This window comes from Cenococcum geophilum (genome assembly GCF_001692895.1).
Source record: "Cenococcum geophilum 1.58 unplaced genomic scaffold K441scaffold_35, whole genome shotgun sequence".
NCBI classification, from domain to species: Eukaryota; Fungi; Ascomycota; class Dothideomycetes; order Gloniales; family Gloniaceae; genus Cenococcum; species Cenococcum geophilum.
The window spans coordinates 668321-683231 of NW_027137593.1; the positions used below are offsets into that span (position 1 = coordinate 668321).

General features: G+C 37.6%; 2 protein-coding genes across 2 annotated transcripts; one reads left to right on the plus strand and one right to left on the minus strand.

Annotated features, from left to right (window-relative positions):
• Window positions 1–2966: 2966 nt before the first annotated feature.
• K441DRAFT_663921 (uncharacterized protein) lies at window positions 2967–3446 on the minus strand (the record flags this gene model as incomplete). Its single annotated transcript, XM_067649274.1, has 1 exon — window positions 2967–3446. A coding segment is annotated over one exon (162 nt), but the record flags the coding sequence as incomplete, so codon positions are not given.
• Window positions 3447–6235: 2789 nt separating this feature from the next.
• K441DRAFT_502542 (kinase-like protein) lies at window positions 6236–6469 on the plus strand (the record flags this gene model as incomplete). Its single annotated transcript, XM_067642022.1, has 1 exon — window positions 6236–6469. A coding segment is annotated over one exon (234 nt), but the record flags the coding sequence as incomplete, so codon positions are not given.
• Window positions 6470–14911: the final 8442 nt, after the last annotated feature.

A 14911-nucleotide genomic window follows, 5' to 3' on the forward strand; every position in this document is an offset into this window, starting at 1 on the left:
AAAACCAGGTCGGAAAAGGAGGACTTATATGTCGATTGATCTATAAAGGAAAAAAGACTATATATGTAAGGTGGGTGCGAGCAACGGGAAGAAGGGGGGGGTTAGGCAACTAAAACGTGGTAATACGTAGCTAAGACGGTGGTAAGATAACCCGATTTTAGTTAACGGTACTTAGGTACACGTTAGAAAGCTCTATTAGAGCTATTATTAAATACTACAAAGTAAGGAATGGGAGAGGCGTAAGCGTGCTCCGAGGACTTATTTTGGCTGCGGTATGTGTAAAATACCATTCTATAGGAAGGACAACTGCTAGCGACCTTATATTAAGCGACTTGACTCTAAAAATTAAGTTTATATATCAAATTACTATAAATTAAAAGCTTTATATTCTTAAGTACGGACATCAAATTCAGCTAATTTAATTGGTTGGTTCTTATTAATAACCTAAGGACCTAAATCATCGTGCTAAGGGATAGGTTTAGAACACTCCGGGACCGGTAACTAAGAATCTAAGCGTGAAGAGGATACGACTTCTAAGCAAGACCTGGGCCTACTAAAAAAGTAATTATATAACGCTAATACACGCTTTACGCAGAGGAGGTATTAAGAGGGCGGGCGATATTTTGTGGCCGCTAAAGCCCTACCTACTTCATTGGAAATATAGCTGGCGAGTTAAAGGTTCGCAGATATTAGTAATACGTCAACTATTTCTCCTCTAGTTACGCCTAGCCTTCTCGCTTATTACCTTTGAGATTTCTTACGGTTTAGTAGAGCATGCGGCATTTACGTAGGTTGTGGTATGCCGTCTTAATTTCTACTCAGCTGTTGTGTTTAGTTGTATAGGTAAGATATCTAGATAAGATTCGGCCAGCCTCTTTACGCGTTTAGATATACGCACACTTCGGCGTAGTTTATAACTATTAGAATGCTCTTTTGTCGGCTAGGGCGTTTAAGTAGATATTTATAGGCTTCTGCGTGCACTAACCGTAGGTAGTAACTATCCTCTTAATCCATTGCTAGTATAATTTCCAAGTAACGGAACCGCATAGTGAACTCTGCTTTATTGTTCGTTAAGTAAACGTCTTTTTTTTAAGCAACTTTGGAGACTTTAGAGGGTTTAGCTAGGCTAAGTACTAGCTAGTTTATAAAATGCCCGCCTCTACGCTAATAGCTCTTCCCCAATATACCTAACTAAGAAGCTTTGTACGCTAGGCCACTAAATAATGGCTTTAAATATAGTAGGCTATTTTTACCTTCGTAATCCTAGTTAGTCACAAAAGCAGCTTATAGGTAAGTACTGCCTTACCTAGCTCTTCTTCTACGGCTTTTAACGAATCTTGTAATAAATTGTATTTTTTTGCCAATAAACCCATTAGAATGCCTTATGGTATTTCCCTCCAGTCTTAAAAATGCTGTCCGCGTTGCGAGTAGTAGTCCAATATAAGTTAGACTAGGTCCCTAAAAACATTCTCCTCTATCCTCTAGTAGTTAGGATAAGAGATAAATCCGCGTACACGCTTATAAGCATCACTATTATCGCTATATAGATGTAGAAAGATTTCATGCTGAGATAAAAGAGACCCTATATTAGGTAAGGGTTTAAAAGTCGCTCTATAGACTTCTAGTGTTGCATTAATAAGCCCTAAGTTAAGTAGCTATTAAGAAGCGACTTTTAACAAGGTATTAAACAATATTTTCATATTTAGTAGACGACGGAGCACTATATAAAAGTCAGGAAGACGTTAAGGGGTAGATAATTACGTGACGGCGCATAGATTATATATAGAATTAGTCAGCAGTAACCTAGTGTCCTAAAAATTACCTTATTTCCAGACGTTATAATCACGTATTAATTTTATCATGTGCAGATTATATAAACTTAGATAAACGTCTGGTTAACGTGTTTGACCCCCTAGTGGCCTATACCCCCTAGTGGCCCACCCTACTAAAACGCGCGACGCGTTACAAGACCTCTACTATAATGACAACACTATAATAAGAAGCTATATATCGACAGGGCAGAGTTAATCTAGCTATCTAAGCCTACAAGTAGGGCCAGTTTAAAAGCCTTTAAAGTGCTATATTAATATACAATACACCCCAAATAACAGCTAGGCGCTGCATCGCCAATATAGCAGAGGCAGCGGCCGAGCGACCATAACGGGCACCACGTAAGTGTAGTATATGCCATTTAACAGAACACACGGCAAGAATATGCGCAAGACGTCAATTAAGCACGTAGTAAATAGCTGTATTAAATACAATTATTCGTAGTTAACTAACTGCCTTATACGCGCCGCGCGTTTTAGTAGAGTAGGCTACTAGGGGGTATAGGCTACTAGGGGGTTAAACATATTAACGTGTTCTACTACTTATCTGGCTACCCTAGTTATCTAGCCACCCTACTAGTACCAAGACGCGTCTTTATATAGTTATTCCACTATACGCTAATAAGTAGTCTACCCTTTTTCTGGGGTGATTTGGAGTTCTAAATTGATAGCATTATTGTTTTAGTATAAGGACGTCTTAGTGCTAGTAGGGTGGCCGGATAAAGTAGAGCACGTTAACTATTTTTCCGCCAAAGCTGCTAAACTAATAGCTCTTGCAAACTGATGGCTTATGCAACTAGGGCTCTCGTAAGCTTAGATTCACCCCCTTAATTACCAATCCCATTTACTACGCAGACTATTAACTGCCCTATAATATAGAGCACTAACGTCAATTTAGGAATATCTTATAAGGAAGCGGATTATAACAATTAAACAAGAGGTCTAATACTACTACAATCTGGTGCCACGTGTATACTCTAGCAATTTAGACTAAGCGATCTTTACGTAGCCGAAATAAGTGTCGGTTTGGGGCACGTGCGCACCTACCAAAATCATGCTTTACGATCATCGTTTACAACACCATAATATAGCCAAATTAATTTAATATTAAGTTATCTGCCCGTTAGCCCTAATGCACTTATGCAGGCGCTTCGTATACCAGCTGTATATCTCTACAATCTTCTTCTAATCCACTTAATTCTCCCAAATATCTATAAAACGCTTTAATGCTGTATCCTCCTCTTCTACGCGCTTTAAATGGAACTTCTTCTTAATAGGATAGGCTAAGGACTCCATAATTAATAGATCTGGTAATAAACCAGGCAATATTAGAAGCTTTAAGTCCCATTCCTTTGCCTAGGCTAAAGACTCCCTTAATTTATGCGCTGAATCTGCATCCTAATATAAAGTAATTCCCTTAATATTAAACTTTAAAAGAAGCCATGGCAACACCTGCTTAGTGTAGGCTTTTAAGCTTATTTTGCCTACCTAGTTATCTACTTTATATAAGAAGAACTTTTTCTAGGTCCTGCTAATAACAATAAAGACATTAAACAGTTTAAGATGCTTCTTCTCTTAGGCCTTCTCCTTTTTATCCTTTTTAGTAACTCCCTTCTTCTTATAAATATTCTGTGGCAAATAGTGGTAAAGATTACTACTCCTTCTTTTAATTTTATGGGTTTCTTCTGCACCTAAACTAAAGTAATATTTATTATAAAAAGTAATATTATTCCAGTCCTTGGGATAGGGTCTTTCTTTTAGCTATAAATAGCACTAATTCTTCCTTTTATCTACCTGCTCTGGGTTAAGCCACTTCTCTTCCTCTATCTTTGCATTAATATATCCTTTATCCTCTTTTATAGCTCTTTAAATTAGCTTATTTTTAAGAGGTTAGCAACCTATTCTTTAAGTTAGAACCATTAAAAGATCTTTATAATTTAGGGCCTCTTAAATAATAGTCTGCTATAGGGCTAATTTTAAGTCTTAATTAAGATTAGGGTCGTCTAAATATACGGCAATAGCGTAGGTGTCTTCCTTTATAAGGGCTCGATTTCTCCCTCTTATTTTTAACCTAGAATTGTGTATAGTTCTGTATTACTTTAAGGCTATAATATATTACTAAGAGCGCTTAGTAATTCTAGTAGCCTACTATATAATAGCTAGAGGAATAGCCTTACCCAGTAATTGGCTAAAGATTTTGGCGTAGAGAACTCCTATACATAAAGGAGTCTTTAGATGCTTATTTTCCCCAGCGTTGTAGTATAATTCTAGGGGTGGGGTAAAGTGTTTAGCCCGTATCTTTTGGGATGCAGGCTCCTTAGTGACTTGGGTTATAATTAGTAATTGCACCAAACGAATTTAGGTGCGAAATGGTGGTGTCGTGAGGTTTGTTATGATTGAGGCATGCTTAGGGGCTTTGTTTGGGTGGGGCGTGTACGTGCCCCAAACCGACACTTATTTCGGCTACGTAGAGGCGATAAAAGTCTCTTAGGAATACCTAAAAATTTATAAAAAAACAAACAAATCTTATAGGGTAAAAACTTGCCCTAAGAGGGCTAAGAATACTATAGGAGGCTGTATAGAGTAAGCGGGATAGGAGTAAAAAATAACTTATTATCTGTTTTCCTCCTTTATCCTATATACTATTAAGATTATCTAAAATAAAAATGTACGCAGAACGGTATATAGTGATAGTCACTCTTAGGTCTATTTTTTAACCCGCTAAGGTGCAATGCTAAGCTGCACTATACGCCAATATAAGAATAAGATTAGGCTGTTCTGTTTATAGGATTCCGTTCTACACGATAGGGCCCTATTAAGAGGAATACTGGATAAAGCTTAACTTTAAGGACTTATAAATATATATACACAGAAATTACAGATTTAAATAACCTACGTCGCTATAGTTCTTATTATAGTGGCCAAGAATTAGGTCAAACGAGAGCCTTTAATTGGCTAATCCTTATCAATAACTAAGAGCTAGAATTAGCGGGTTAAGGGATAATAAACTTCAGTTTGAAATACTTTTGCGAAAAGCGCCCTTTTAAAAGCGGCTGTTAAGCGCGGAGCACCTGCGATAAGCCTAATAAGAAAAGAACAAACTAAAGCCAATTAACTAGTAGCGCGGAGACCCCTAGTTATGCACTAGAGAACCGGGGTTATTATATACAAAAAACTAATAAAGCATTCATTTCGCCCGGTTTACCCCTCTTACTTTATCTTTTATCAATTTTATAAGACATTCCTTGCTGAGTAAAGATGCAATCTATCGATTATATAAAAATATTCTATATTATCGAAGCACTGGGCAAGTCTAAGGACGCTTTTAAGCTTAACTATAACTCTAAGTATCTTGTTAAATCTAGTAAGCTGCCTAGAAAAAGGTTAAGAACTACCCGGTAGACGACCCTATTATTTTAATATAGACGTAAATATATACTCGCCTTAACTTTAGACGCAGATTTCGACTACAGGCGTAGTGTTATCTAGGGTTCGGACAAAGAAAAGTCCGATATTTAGATCAATATCGACAATAAAAGAGGAATTAGCGCCGTGTACTTTTGACTTTATTAGAATTGGTAGGCACCTTTACCAAATTGCCTGTTAATATTTAATTGCTTAAGTAATGGTACCGTGGTTAATAACCATTTTCTTAACTGCGAAGAAAACCCCAGCTAGATGCTCGCTGTGTCTAGCCCAATAATTGTCGAGGCAGGTTATATCTAGCTTAAATTTAAAATTCCATCCTAGCGCCTAGCTGAGCAACAAACCGCATTCCTTAATTAATGGCAGAAATTTGTTAAATAAATATATAAATCCCCACTAACGCTTGACTATTTCACGCTAAAAGGCAGATTTCAGCCTATGCCGCCTTTTAGTAGTAATAAGAGAAACTTTAGTTAGATTGTAACAAAAGATCCAAATTATAATCTTAGATCGGTAGTAGAAGATACTAAAGAGGAAACGGAACCAGAATATAAACTGCCTGTAAGTTAGGCCATTAAAGGATATAGAAAGCCCGTGTTTGGAGTAATTTAATAGCATACCTATACGGTCTGGAAAGCCGCTAATTTTAGTAAACCCATAGGGTACTAAACTAATATTAATTAAACCCGCACTAAATTAATAATATAAATAATAACGCAAGTGCCGTGTAGACCTGGTAAGGAATTCAGATATTAAAAGTTCCCAATACTAACGATAAAGAGGTTAATACGCACATTAATAACTAGCCCCGACATTATACGGTCCTTAAGCGTATTAGAAAAGGCGTGTTTGCTAAAGTTTATATTATTACTAACATTGCAAGCGAAGTAAGATATGCGATTAAGAAAGTAGATAAAAGCAAGCCTAAGATACCGTAGAGGAAATTATATTAAGAAGTTGAGATATTAAAGATACTCTAACATCCTTATCTTGTTAAGTACTTCGATTCCCAAGATGGTCCCGGCTATTTCAAAATCTTTATAGAATTTATTCCTTTTAGTGATCTTAAACAGTATACTAAGAATCGCGGCGGAATGCTTGCTAAAGAGGTTGCGAAGTTAGTGGTAAGCCAGATATTTAGTGCAGTTACCTTTATGCATAGGCACCATTGTATATACCGAGACTTAAAGCCTAAAAACATTCTAGTATATGCTAAGGATCCGCTCTATATAAAGGTGTCTGATCTTAGACTCTTAAAAATGCTAAATTAGCAAACCTCTGTATATGTACTCTCCTTATATATATTAAAAGGTTCTATAAGGCTGAAATACTTCTAGTAACTTAACCTTCTACAGAACGCTAACTTACTATATACCGGAGGTTTTCCCTTAGACCAAAGGATTAGCGGGGTCAAAGCTAGTTAACTATTAAAAATACGGCCATCCTATTAATATCTAGTCTTTGGGTGTAAGTTTATGGAAAGTCATAGCTAGCAAACTACCTTTTTAACTCAAGTCCTGTTCAGCTAAAGCCGCGTTTTAGATACTGCTCTTGCCTTTAGGAGCGGCACCCTTAGGATCGTTAGGTATTTTTTAGGATGCTATTAAGCTCTTAATAGGAATGCTTTAAGTTGATCCCTTACGTCGTCTGACTATAGAAGAGTGTTGGAGGAATAAATGGCTGTCTGAGGATTGTTCTATATATAGCGCATCTATACCTCCAAAATCCCCAATAGCTGATCTGAAGCGCCAGTAGGTTAAAAGACCTAACCTTAAGCGCACTTCTAATCCGCAAACCGCCCGATAACCGTATAGCGACTAGGCCGTTATAGAGGATTTATTAGAATATGCTTGGATAACTTTAGAAGGAAAAGTTATATCTATATTTAAGCCGAACTGCTAGCTTAATATAACCCAGATTATCGCGCTAGCTAGCAAGAATAGCGCTTAACGTAAATACATCCTAGAGATTATAAAGAAGAACATAGAAGTTTAGATAGACGGAGTTAATTCGTGGGTACCTTTCTAAGACGGCTGGCTTCTTTATAAATACTTATAATTGACTAATAAACTTAAAGGCCTTTAGGAGTATAGGCGAAAGAAAGGGTTTAATCTTAGCAGTTATTAGACTAATTACTTTAATCCCAGCTATCTCATCATCAAGGATGGTGTGGTTTCTGTAACTATTTATAGTGCGGACTTCTAGGTTAATGCGACTGATGTTTTTAAAACGGCTTATAAATATTGTTTTAAGCTATAACTATTCCAAAAGAGCATTTTTGGTAAATATAACACCGTTATAGGTGGCGTGTTTTAGGGAATATATATAAGTGTTTAGACCGGACGCCAAATTCTTAATAAGCACGGTTTATATTGAATTAGAGGTCTTTTTAAAGAGTACTTAAGATAGCATAAATGGCAGCGAGAGAACTAGCCCTAGTTAGTTGTCGCCACTAAAGTATTAAATCTAGATAACGTTATTTCCTTAAATTTAGGGCATTTTTAGCCCAAGGAACCGAAGTGCAAAACTATCTTTAATGCTGATCTAGACGATCTGCAGCCATTGTATTTAGCGAAGGGAGAACTATTAGGGGGTACCTTAGTAGCTTAAGTCTTATATTAAACTAACGTAGAATTAGATCTATGCGTTAAAGTTACGGCTATATCTACTTATATCTCTTATATATCCGAGCATATAGATAAGTCATTCCTCCCCTAGCTCTAAGGTTCGTTCTTATAAGAAGTTAAAACAAATATTTAGCCGCCAGTAACTAAGTACCCGGTAAACAGATTAAATAGTCTAGTAGAATACTATATCCTAGATACTAATAGCCCGTGCTTAAGCCAAATAAAATCACTAGATATATAGAAGTATTAAAGGGAGTTTTTAGTTTTTTTTTTCGGGATTGCAAATAACGTGATTAATGGGGTTTTGGCCGCTCCCTGGGTTATAACCGAAAATCAAAATTAGCCAAAACGCTGATTTGGTGGTAAATAACTAATAAAAGTTCAAATCGGTTATAACTTAGAGAGCGGCCAAAACCCCATTAACCACGTTAATGTATTATTGTTTATAGCTATAATTTACATTCAAAATTTATCTATACGTTAAATACCAAATTATAGACCTTAACTCCTTTTAGGTAGAAAAGGATCCGCTTTTATTTTGTTAAAGAATATAAGGCGGACGCGCTTAGGTCTTAGCTGTTACCTATTCTCTATTACCGTCAGCTATGGTATATATAGAATTAGTGTGACCAAGACGCCTTTTGCATAATGTGGGTCACTAGGTTATAACGGTCCACCTAATTATAACGGAAATCTAACCGCATTGAGTTATGACGGAATACTAAAATACTGCCAAATGCTGATTTGCAGGCAAATCGCTAGTAAAAACCATCGCAAAGTATTATTTTATTATTAAACCTGAATAAAGCCTTAAATATATATAGGAGAGAGTCTATATCGACTTTTTACAGTATATTAGGCAGCTGATTGCTTAGAAGGCCTATATAACCGCGAGTTAGCGGATTAAAGTCCTTATCTAAGGCCTCTTCGTCGCTTAAGGCGCTGTCTTCCTTATCATCTTCCTTATTAGGCAGCTCGTCTGGTTAAGTAGCTGCCTTCTTAATCCTCTTTAAGGCTGCAATAAGTTCCTTATAGTGTACTAAAGTAGTAGAGGCAGCATTAAGTAATACCTTAGCTTGTTCTTAAAGCTGTTCAGTAGTAGCTTACGTAGATATTATATCTTTAGCTGCCTAAATTACTGCTTATAGAGCGTCCTCAGTGAGCTTCTTTTTATATATACTGGATGTAGTCTAAGAGGCCTTTTATGCCTTCTTTACTACTTTTCTAGCCTTACTAGCCTCCCTCTAGTGTTAATTAGTAACCTTCTTAAGCTTTATAACAGTAATGTAAGCCTTCTTCTTAACTCTAACTTGCTCCTTGGTAGTTATAGCAGCAGCTTAGCAGTCTCTTTTAGCTTACTCTCGCGCAACCTTGGCGTTTTTTTTAAGCTCCTTAGTAGCCTCTTTAGCAGTAACAACTGCCCTTATTGTCTTAGTAGTAAGCACTAATTCGCAAGAGAGTATAGTACGCTTCCTCTACTTCCTCTTATTCCTCTCCGCAGTATAGTTATAAAGGTTAGTAGCTTTAACCTCTATTAACTCTATACCCTCCTTTAATAATTATAGCCGCCTTATTAGCTTCTTAACGACGATCTTAGCCGCCTTAGGCGTAGTTTCGGAGTAAAGAATTGTGTGGGCGTATTAAGCTTGATTAGTATAAGTTTAGGGCGTACGAGGATATAGAGGGGAGGATAGAAGCGTTACTGGTATATTTAGAGGTGGTGTAGATAGTTAATTAGATAAAGGCTGCCTAGTGTAGCGCCTTAGCGCTTATTTAGGGTTAAGAGGTAGGAGACCTACAGCTTTAAAAGCGCTGTTAATCAACTCGGTAGTATAGACTTAAGGCCAAATCTTATCAATAATCTTTAGAAGGTACTCCTTATTAATACCGGTAATTCCATTTAATATATATTTATCAACTTTTGCCGAATATAGACGCTTAAGGACTGAAAATATAACCAAATCGAGAGGCTGGAGGAGGTGGGTAGAGTGCGGTGGTAAGCAAATTGGAATAATCTTATGCAACTAGCAGAACTTAACAAACTTAAGATTGACATGGCTACTATGGCCGTCTATAATAAGAAGTCGATAGCTATAGTATTAAGAGTCTTCCTAATTATTTCGACTCGCCTGCTATACCTCTAGTCGCCAAGTGTGTTGCTTAAAGTGTCGCAGCTAGGCTATACCGAGTTGCCGATTTAACTAGCCATTTTCGCTTATTCTGATCGCATAGTCGCCTACAGCTTCTACAGCTTCCTGCCATAGACTTTCTGTATATTAGTGTCCCTTAAAAATGAAGAATAGTGGTATAATTTGGCCATATATACCAATCGAGTCGATCTATAACACCTACTCTCTAGAGCCGTCAACCGTCTTAAAATTGGTAATATTGCCTCATAGTACGACTACTTTTAGCACTATAAGCAAAGCCTATAGCATAGCCAGTCTCATCCATATTCCAAATATCTAATTCGGCGACGTTATACTAAGTCTTAGCGTCGGTATAGTTGTTAAAGAACTGCTGCACATGGCTAGGATTGTTGGTAGTAAGGGCTCGTTCCATATCAAGCGAGCGTATATAGTAAGTACGTAGTTCTTCCTGCCGTTTTAGAAACTTATATACCCAATTTTCGCCTAGAGGATTGAGTAAAAGGTAGCGTAGAAGGTGGGTATATTCGCGCTGCAGTATAAGGCTAGAAAAGGCTTAAATAACGCGATATTAATATGGAAACCCAGCTTTAGCAAGATATATATAATGTTAAACTATCGCATCCTCACTAGCGGGAGATATACGATATTGGTTGGTGTGGGCGACTTTATGAGACCTTTGCTTTCCATTAAGGCGACGGCGAAATGTATTCGGATTAATTTCGTATACAGCTGCACAGGCTTCTTTACTTTTATTAGCCCAAATTCCAGGCCTTAGTAGCTAGCTGTATTTTCTCTTCTGTATTAGGAGCTTGAGGCCAACGAGATATAGTTAATAGGGTCGATAATAAGGTTAATAGATAAGGAGGTTTAAAAAGTTTATAAGGCTACTAATATTTTCGGCAGAATACCGAAATAGGAAACCGCTTTTCCTAATTAGACAGGCGGTCAGATTTCCGTCATAACTAGGTAGACCGTCATAACCCAGTGACCAACGTTAGCGTTATATTCGCGTTTTGGCGGCCGCAAGGGAGGCGTAGTTAAGGGGGAGAAGGGGAGAAGGGGCAACTAAAAAGGTCCTTACGTGTAGCCACAGCCGTTCGCTATAGGTACTAGGCTATATACAGCTAGTGGCAATTAGGCGAGATTGGATGCGCATAGCGAATTTGAAATCTCGCAGCGCTCGCTAAAAGGGAGTGAAGCTAGTCGCTGCGATTTTGGGTGGAAAAGGCGCAGAAATATTCGTCAGGCGATTGCCCCTTAGCTTATAATAAACTTTAACTAGTCAATCTTAAACAAAGGATCGACCTCTATGGCGCTTAATTTTTGCCATATAACCGGGAACTATTGGATGAGAGTGTATAGGCTAGTGGTTGATGCGCAGGGGGAAATTAAAGGTTGATTGGCTGTGAAGAGATAGGAAATATCTGCTATAAGTTCAACTTAACTAGCGTCCGATGCTTAGTTTCACCAAAAAAGCAGGTCGTTTTAGTATTTATATAAGCCGCTTAGGGGATACGGCAATATCTATAAAATCTATCACGTTTAATTAAGGGTCCGAAGATTACCCATAAGCTAAATAGAACGGCGCGAATCTAATACTTAATCGGAATTTTACGTTTAAAAGCAGCTTTCTACCTTTTAGACTTTAGTTTCTACGCGATCTAAGCCTTCGCTCTCTTTAGTGCTCTTATATAAAGGATTTTTGAACTTCAACTTACTAGCAGTAGCCGACTCTTTACTAGTTGCCGCAAGCGCAAATAGAAGTGTAATAAAAACAGACTATGCCAATTTTATAAAGACAACAAGTATAAATACGCAGGACGTTCCTCCGCCTAAATAAGAGATATAGTTATTATACATTACACAGGCGCTAATAATGTATAAACAAGACCAAACAATAATGTAAGTATTAGACGGCCTTAGGAGTATAGCTAATAAAGTTAACAGTCTTATCTTTTATATTAAAAATCGAAAGAAGGCTTCTAAAATATAAACCGTCTATTACATACTGACTACCTTTATCTTCTTTTCCTTTGCCTCTAGAACTAAACGTACCCTTTCCTCTACTTCTTGAAGAGCTTATAGTGGCTCCTTCTTATACTTTAGCTGGAAGCCCTAGATCTCAGCCGGCAAGAGTTTGCCTTTGGGAATATAATTAGCGAAAGTCTTAGCTAGTGCCCTCAGCTTCTTAAGATCTATAGTGCCGGCCATGGCCGGGTCGCTAGAGAGATAGTTATAAGCCAATTAGTCCCCTCCGCTAACTCCGTTAACCCCGTTAATATCATTAATATTATTAATATTATTAATCCCATTAACCGCGTTTACCATCTTCGCTAACCCGTTAAGGCTACTATTTAAAGTAGACTTAAGCACGCTATTTATTAAACCGGACCTGCTTATATATAGATAAAGATGTCTCAAATCAGGTTACGTATCGCGAGCGTAAACTCAACCTATATATCGACTCTGCTAGGGCAGATAAGGGCTTCGTCTAAATTCTCTAAATGGTTCGTTGTTATAATAAGGACTCTACCCTTATAAGTAGCGACGCCGTTAATGGCGTTAAATAGACCACAAAGCAAAACACCCTGTTTTACATCGTCGTTTTACTTATCTTTACAGTTCGCGGACTTAATCGCTTTAGCTCCTAGCTTAGGTACCCCTAGAGTAACCGCACTAATAACACCGCCGGTACTCTCACTATTAATACAAAAGCGGTGATGTATTTAAGTAGTTGTGTTTTTAAAGGGGGTCTTTCCCTCGCACTTTGGATGCTGGCAACGAAATTTTTCCGGCTATTTTGTATGCTTCCTCTTTAGCCTTTTAAGTAATGCTCGGCCCTTTACCACTTAAGAGACCGAGGTATCTATAGTGTCCGTTTGCGGAATAATAGGCGTCAGCTTACTGTTACCTTAGTTTAAAGCAGATTTAACATTTAGAGCTTCTAAGAGAGGAGCGCTAATTTCTTGCGATAGTCCTAACGCCTCCGTAGGTTGTAATTTAAATTCCTAAAGAACCTCGAAATTTAAATTAAGGGGCAGCCGGTTAATAACTAAGCAGATATGTTTAAGGTGGGTCCGCATCTAAACATTATATATATTCTTTATAAACTTATAAGTAGACCATTTTTCTTTACCATCTAGTTCCGTAAAGCTAAAATCACAAATAGGGTGGTGGTAGAACCTAGTCTCGTCCCTATCAATTATAGGATAATGTCCGTAGATCCTTACCGCCTAGTAGTTATGCGAGATTAAGAAGGCGAGGATCTCCCGGTAGAGCTCCTTCTCCCACTTAATAAGTTGGAAGAGCTCGACAATAGCCCTTATGGCAAGAGTTATGCTATAAGCGTTCTGTCGATCTGCAATATTAAGCGCTATAGCACCGCACTTCACTTCGCACGTAAGAAACGGAAAGTACATTTGGTAGGTTACGACGAAAAAAGAGGTATTATAAATGGTGCCGATGAGGGGATTGAGCTTATTAAGCTGCTTATTTATAAACGCGGATCGCCTAAACCTAATAGAGTAATCCGGTTATAGCCGTGGGCTCTTTACTAGAATGCTACCTGTCTAGCCTTTATTGATATTCTTAATTAAGCACCTTAATTATATAGCACCTAATGTCTCCAAATCCTTAACTAATGGCATAATATACTGGGTAATGCTGCGGATAACTTAAGCCTCGTTCCTATCCTATACTTTGTAATATATTGCCTTAAATATATCGTCTTAAAATAGAGAGTCTTTCGGGACCATCTGCTCCGAGTTTAATAATGTCTTACACTAGGTTAGGCTCGTGTTTATAGTGCCTAAATTAGACTTCTCTATATAACTCCCTTTAGCTATAAGTAATATAGTATAACGTGTATTTTAATATAGAGCACTCTTGCTTTCCCTTTTCTTCTAGTTGCTAGAGCCACTTAAGCTTATATCTAACTGTTTTCGGCTAAGTAAGGTTAGAACTTTTTTAATAGGACGCGGGTATTTTATCCTATTAACTTCTATATACTAGATAGCTGGGTTTAATAACTGCTCCATTTATTCCTCTAGCCAGCTATTATATTTAAAAAAGTCTTCTCTAGCCTAGCTATTTTGTTTAAAGTATTTACTAGGCCACCAATTAGTCTGAATCTAACTCTTAAGCGGATTAGCGTTATTCTTACCGTTGTCGCTCTCCGCCCCCTTCTTTGGTTCTCCTTCGGCCATATAGGTTAGAGGGGAGCTTTAAGGTCGCTTTAAGGGAGGCCGGTCTTTAGTTTAAGAGGAGAAATATCTAGCTTCTTATCCTTATTTGCGTTTCTAATGGAGCTTTAAGGGTTTATAGAGAACCTATAGGCGTTATAGTACCTTAATTAGGTCAGCGAGATAAAATAGCAAAAGGAGTGACGGAGGCACACACTATTCCCTCCTCCACAACTTTTCCTGTTTTAGCCCTTCTATCCTCACTTATTTGGAACCGTAAAATGCCTTTAAGGCGTACACTTCTTCGGACTTATTATAGTTCTTCTTTCTTAATACCTTAAGGCCGCTTTTCTGTAAAGGATTAGATTGGATAGCTACCGTAAACTAGTAAAGGGAGCGCACCTTTATCTTATTGCGCTAAAGACCGTTATCTTCTTTAGGCGCCTATAGGTTCTCAGCGGCTGGCTATAGTTAATAAAATTAAAGGGGCCTATAGCTTGTTTATATAGCCGCTAGGTTTAAATGGCTAAGCCGGTAAGACGCCCCTATACGCTAGACTATAATCAGTTAAACTAATTATGGATTTATTTCTAATTATATATTTAGACTACTATAACTTTTAACATTACTAGTACTAAGGCCGCTTTTAATAATATAACTCTAAGATAAATAATAACGCCATGGAATAGAGTAAGAGA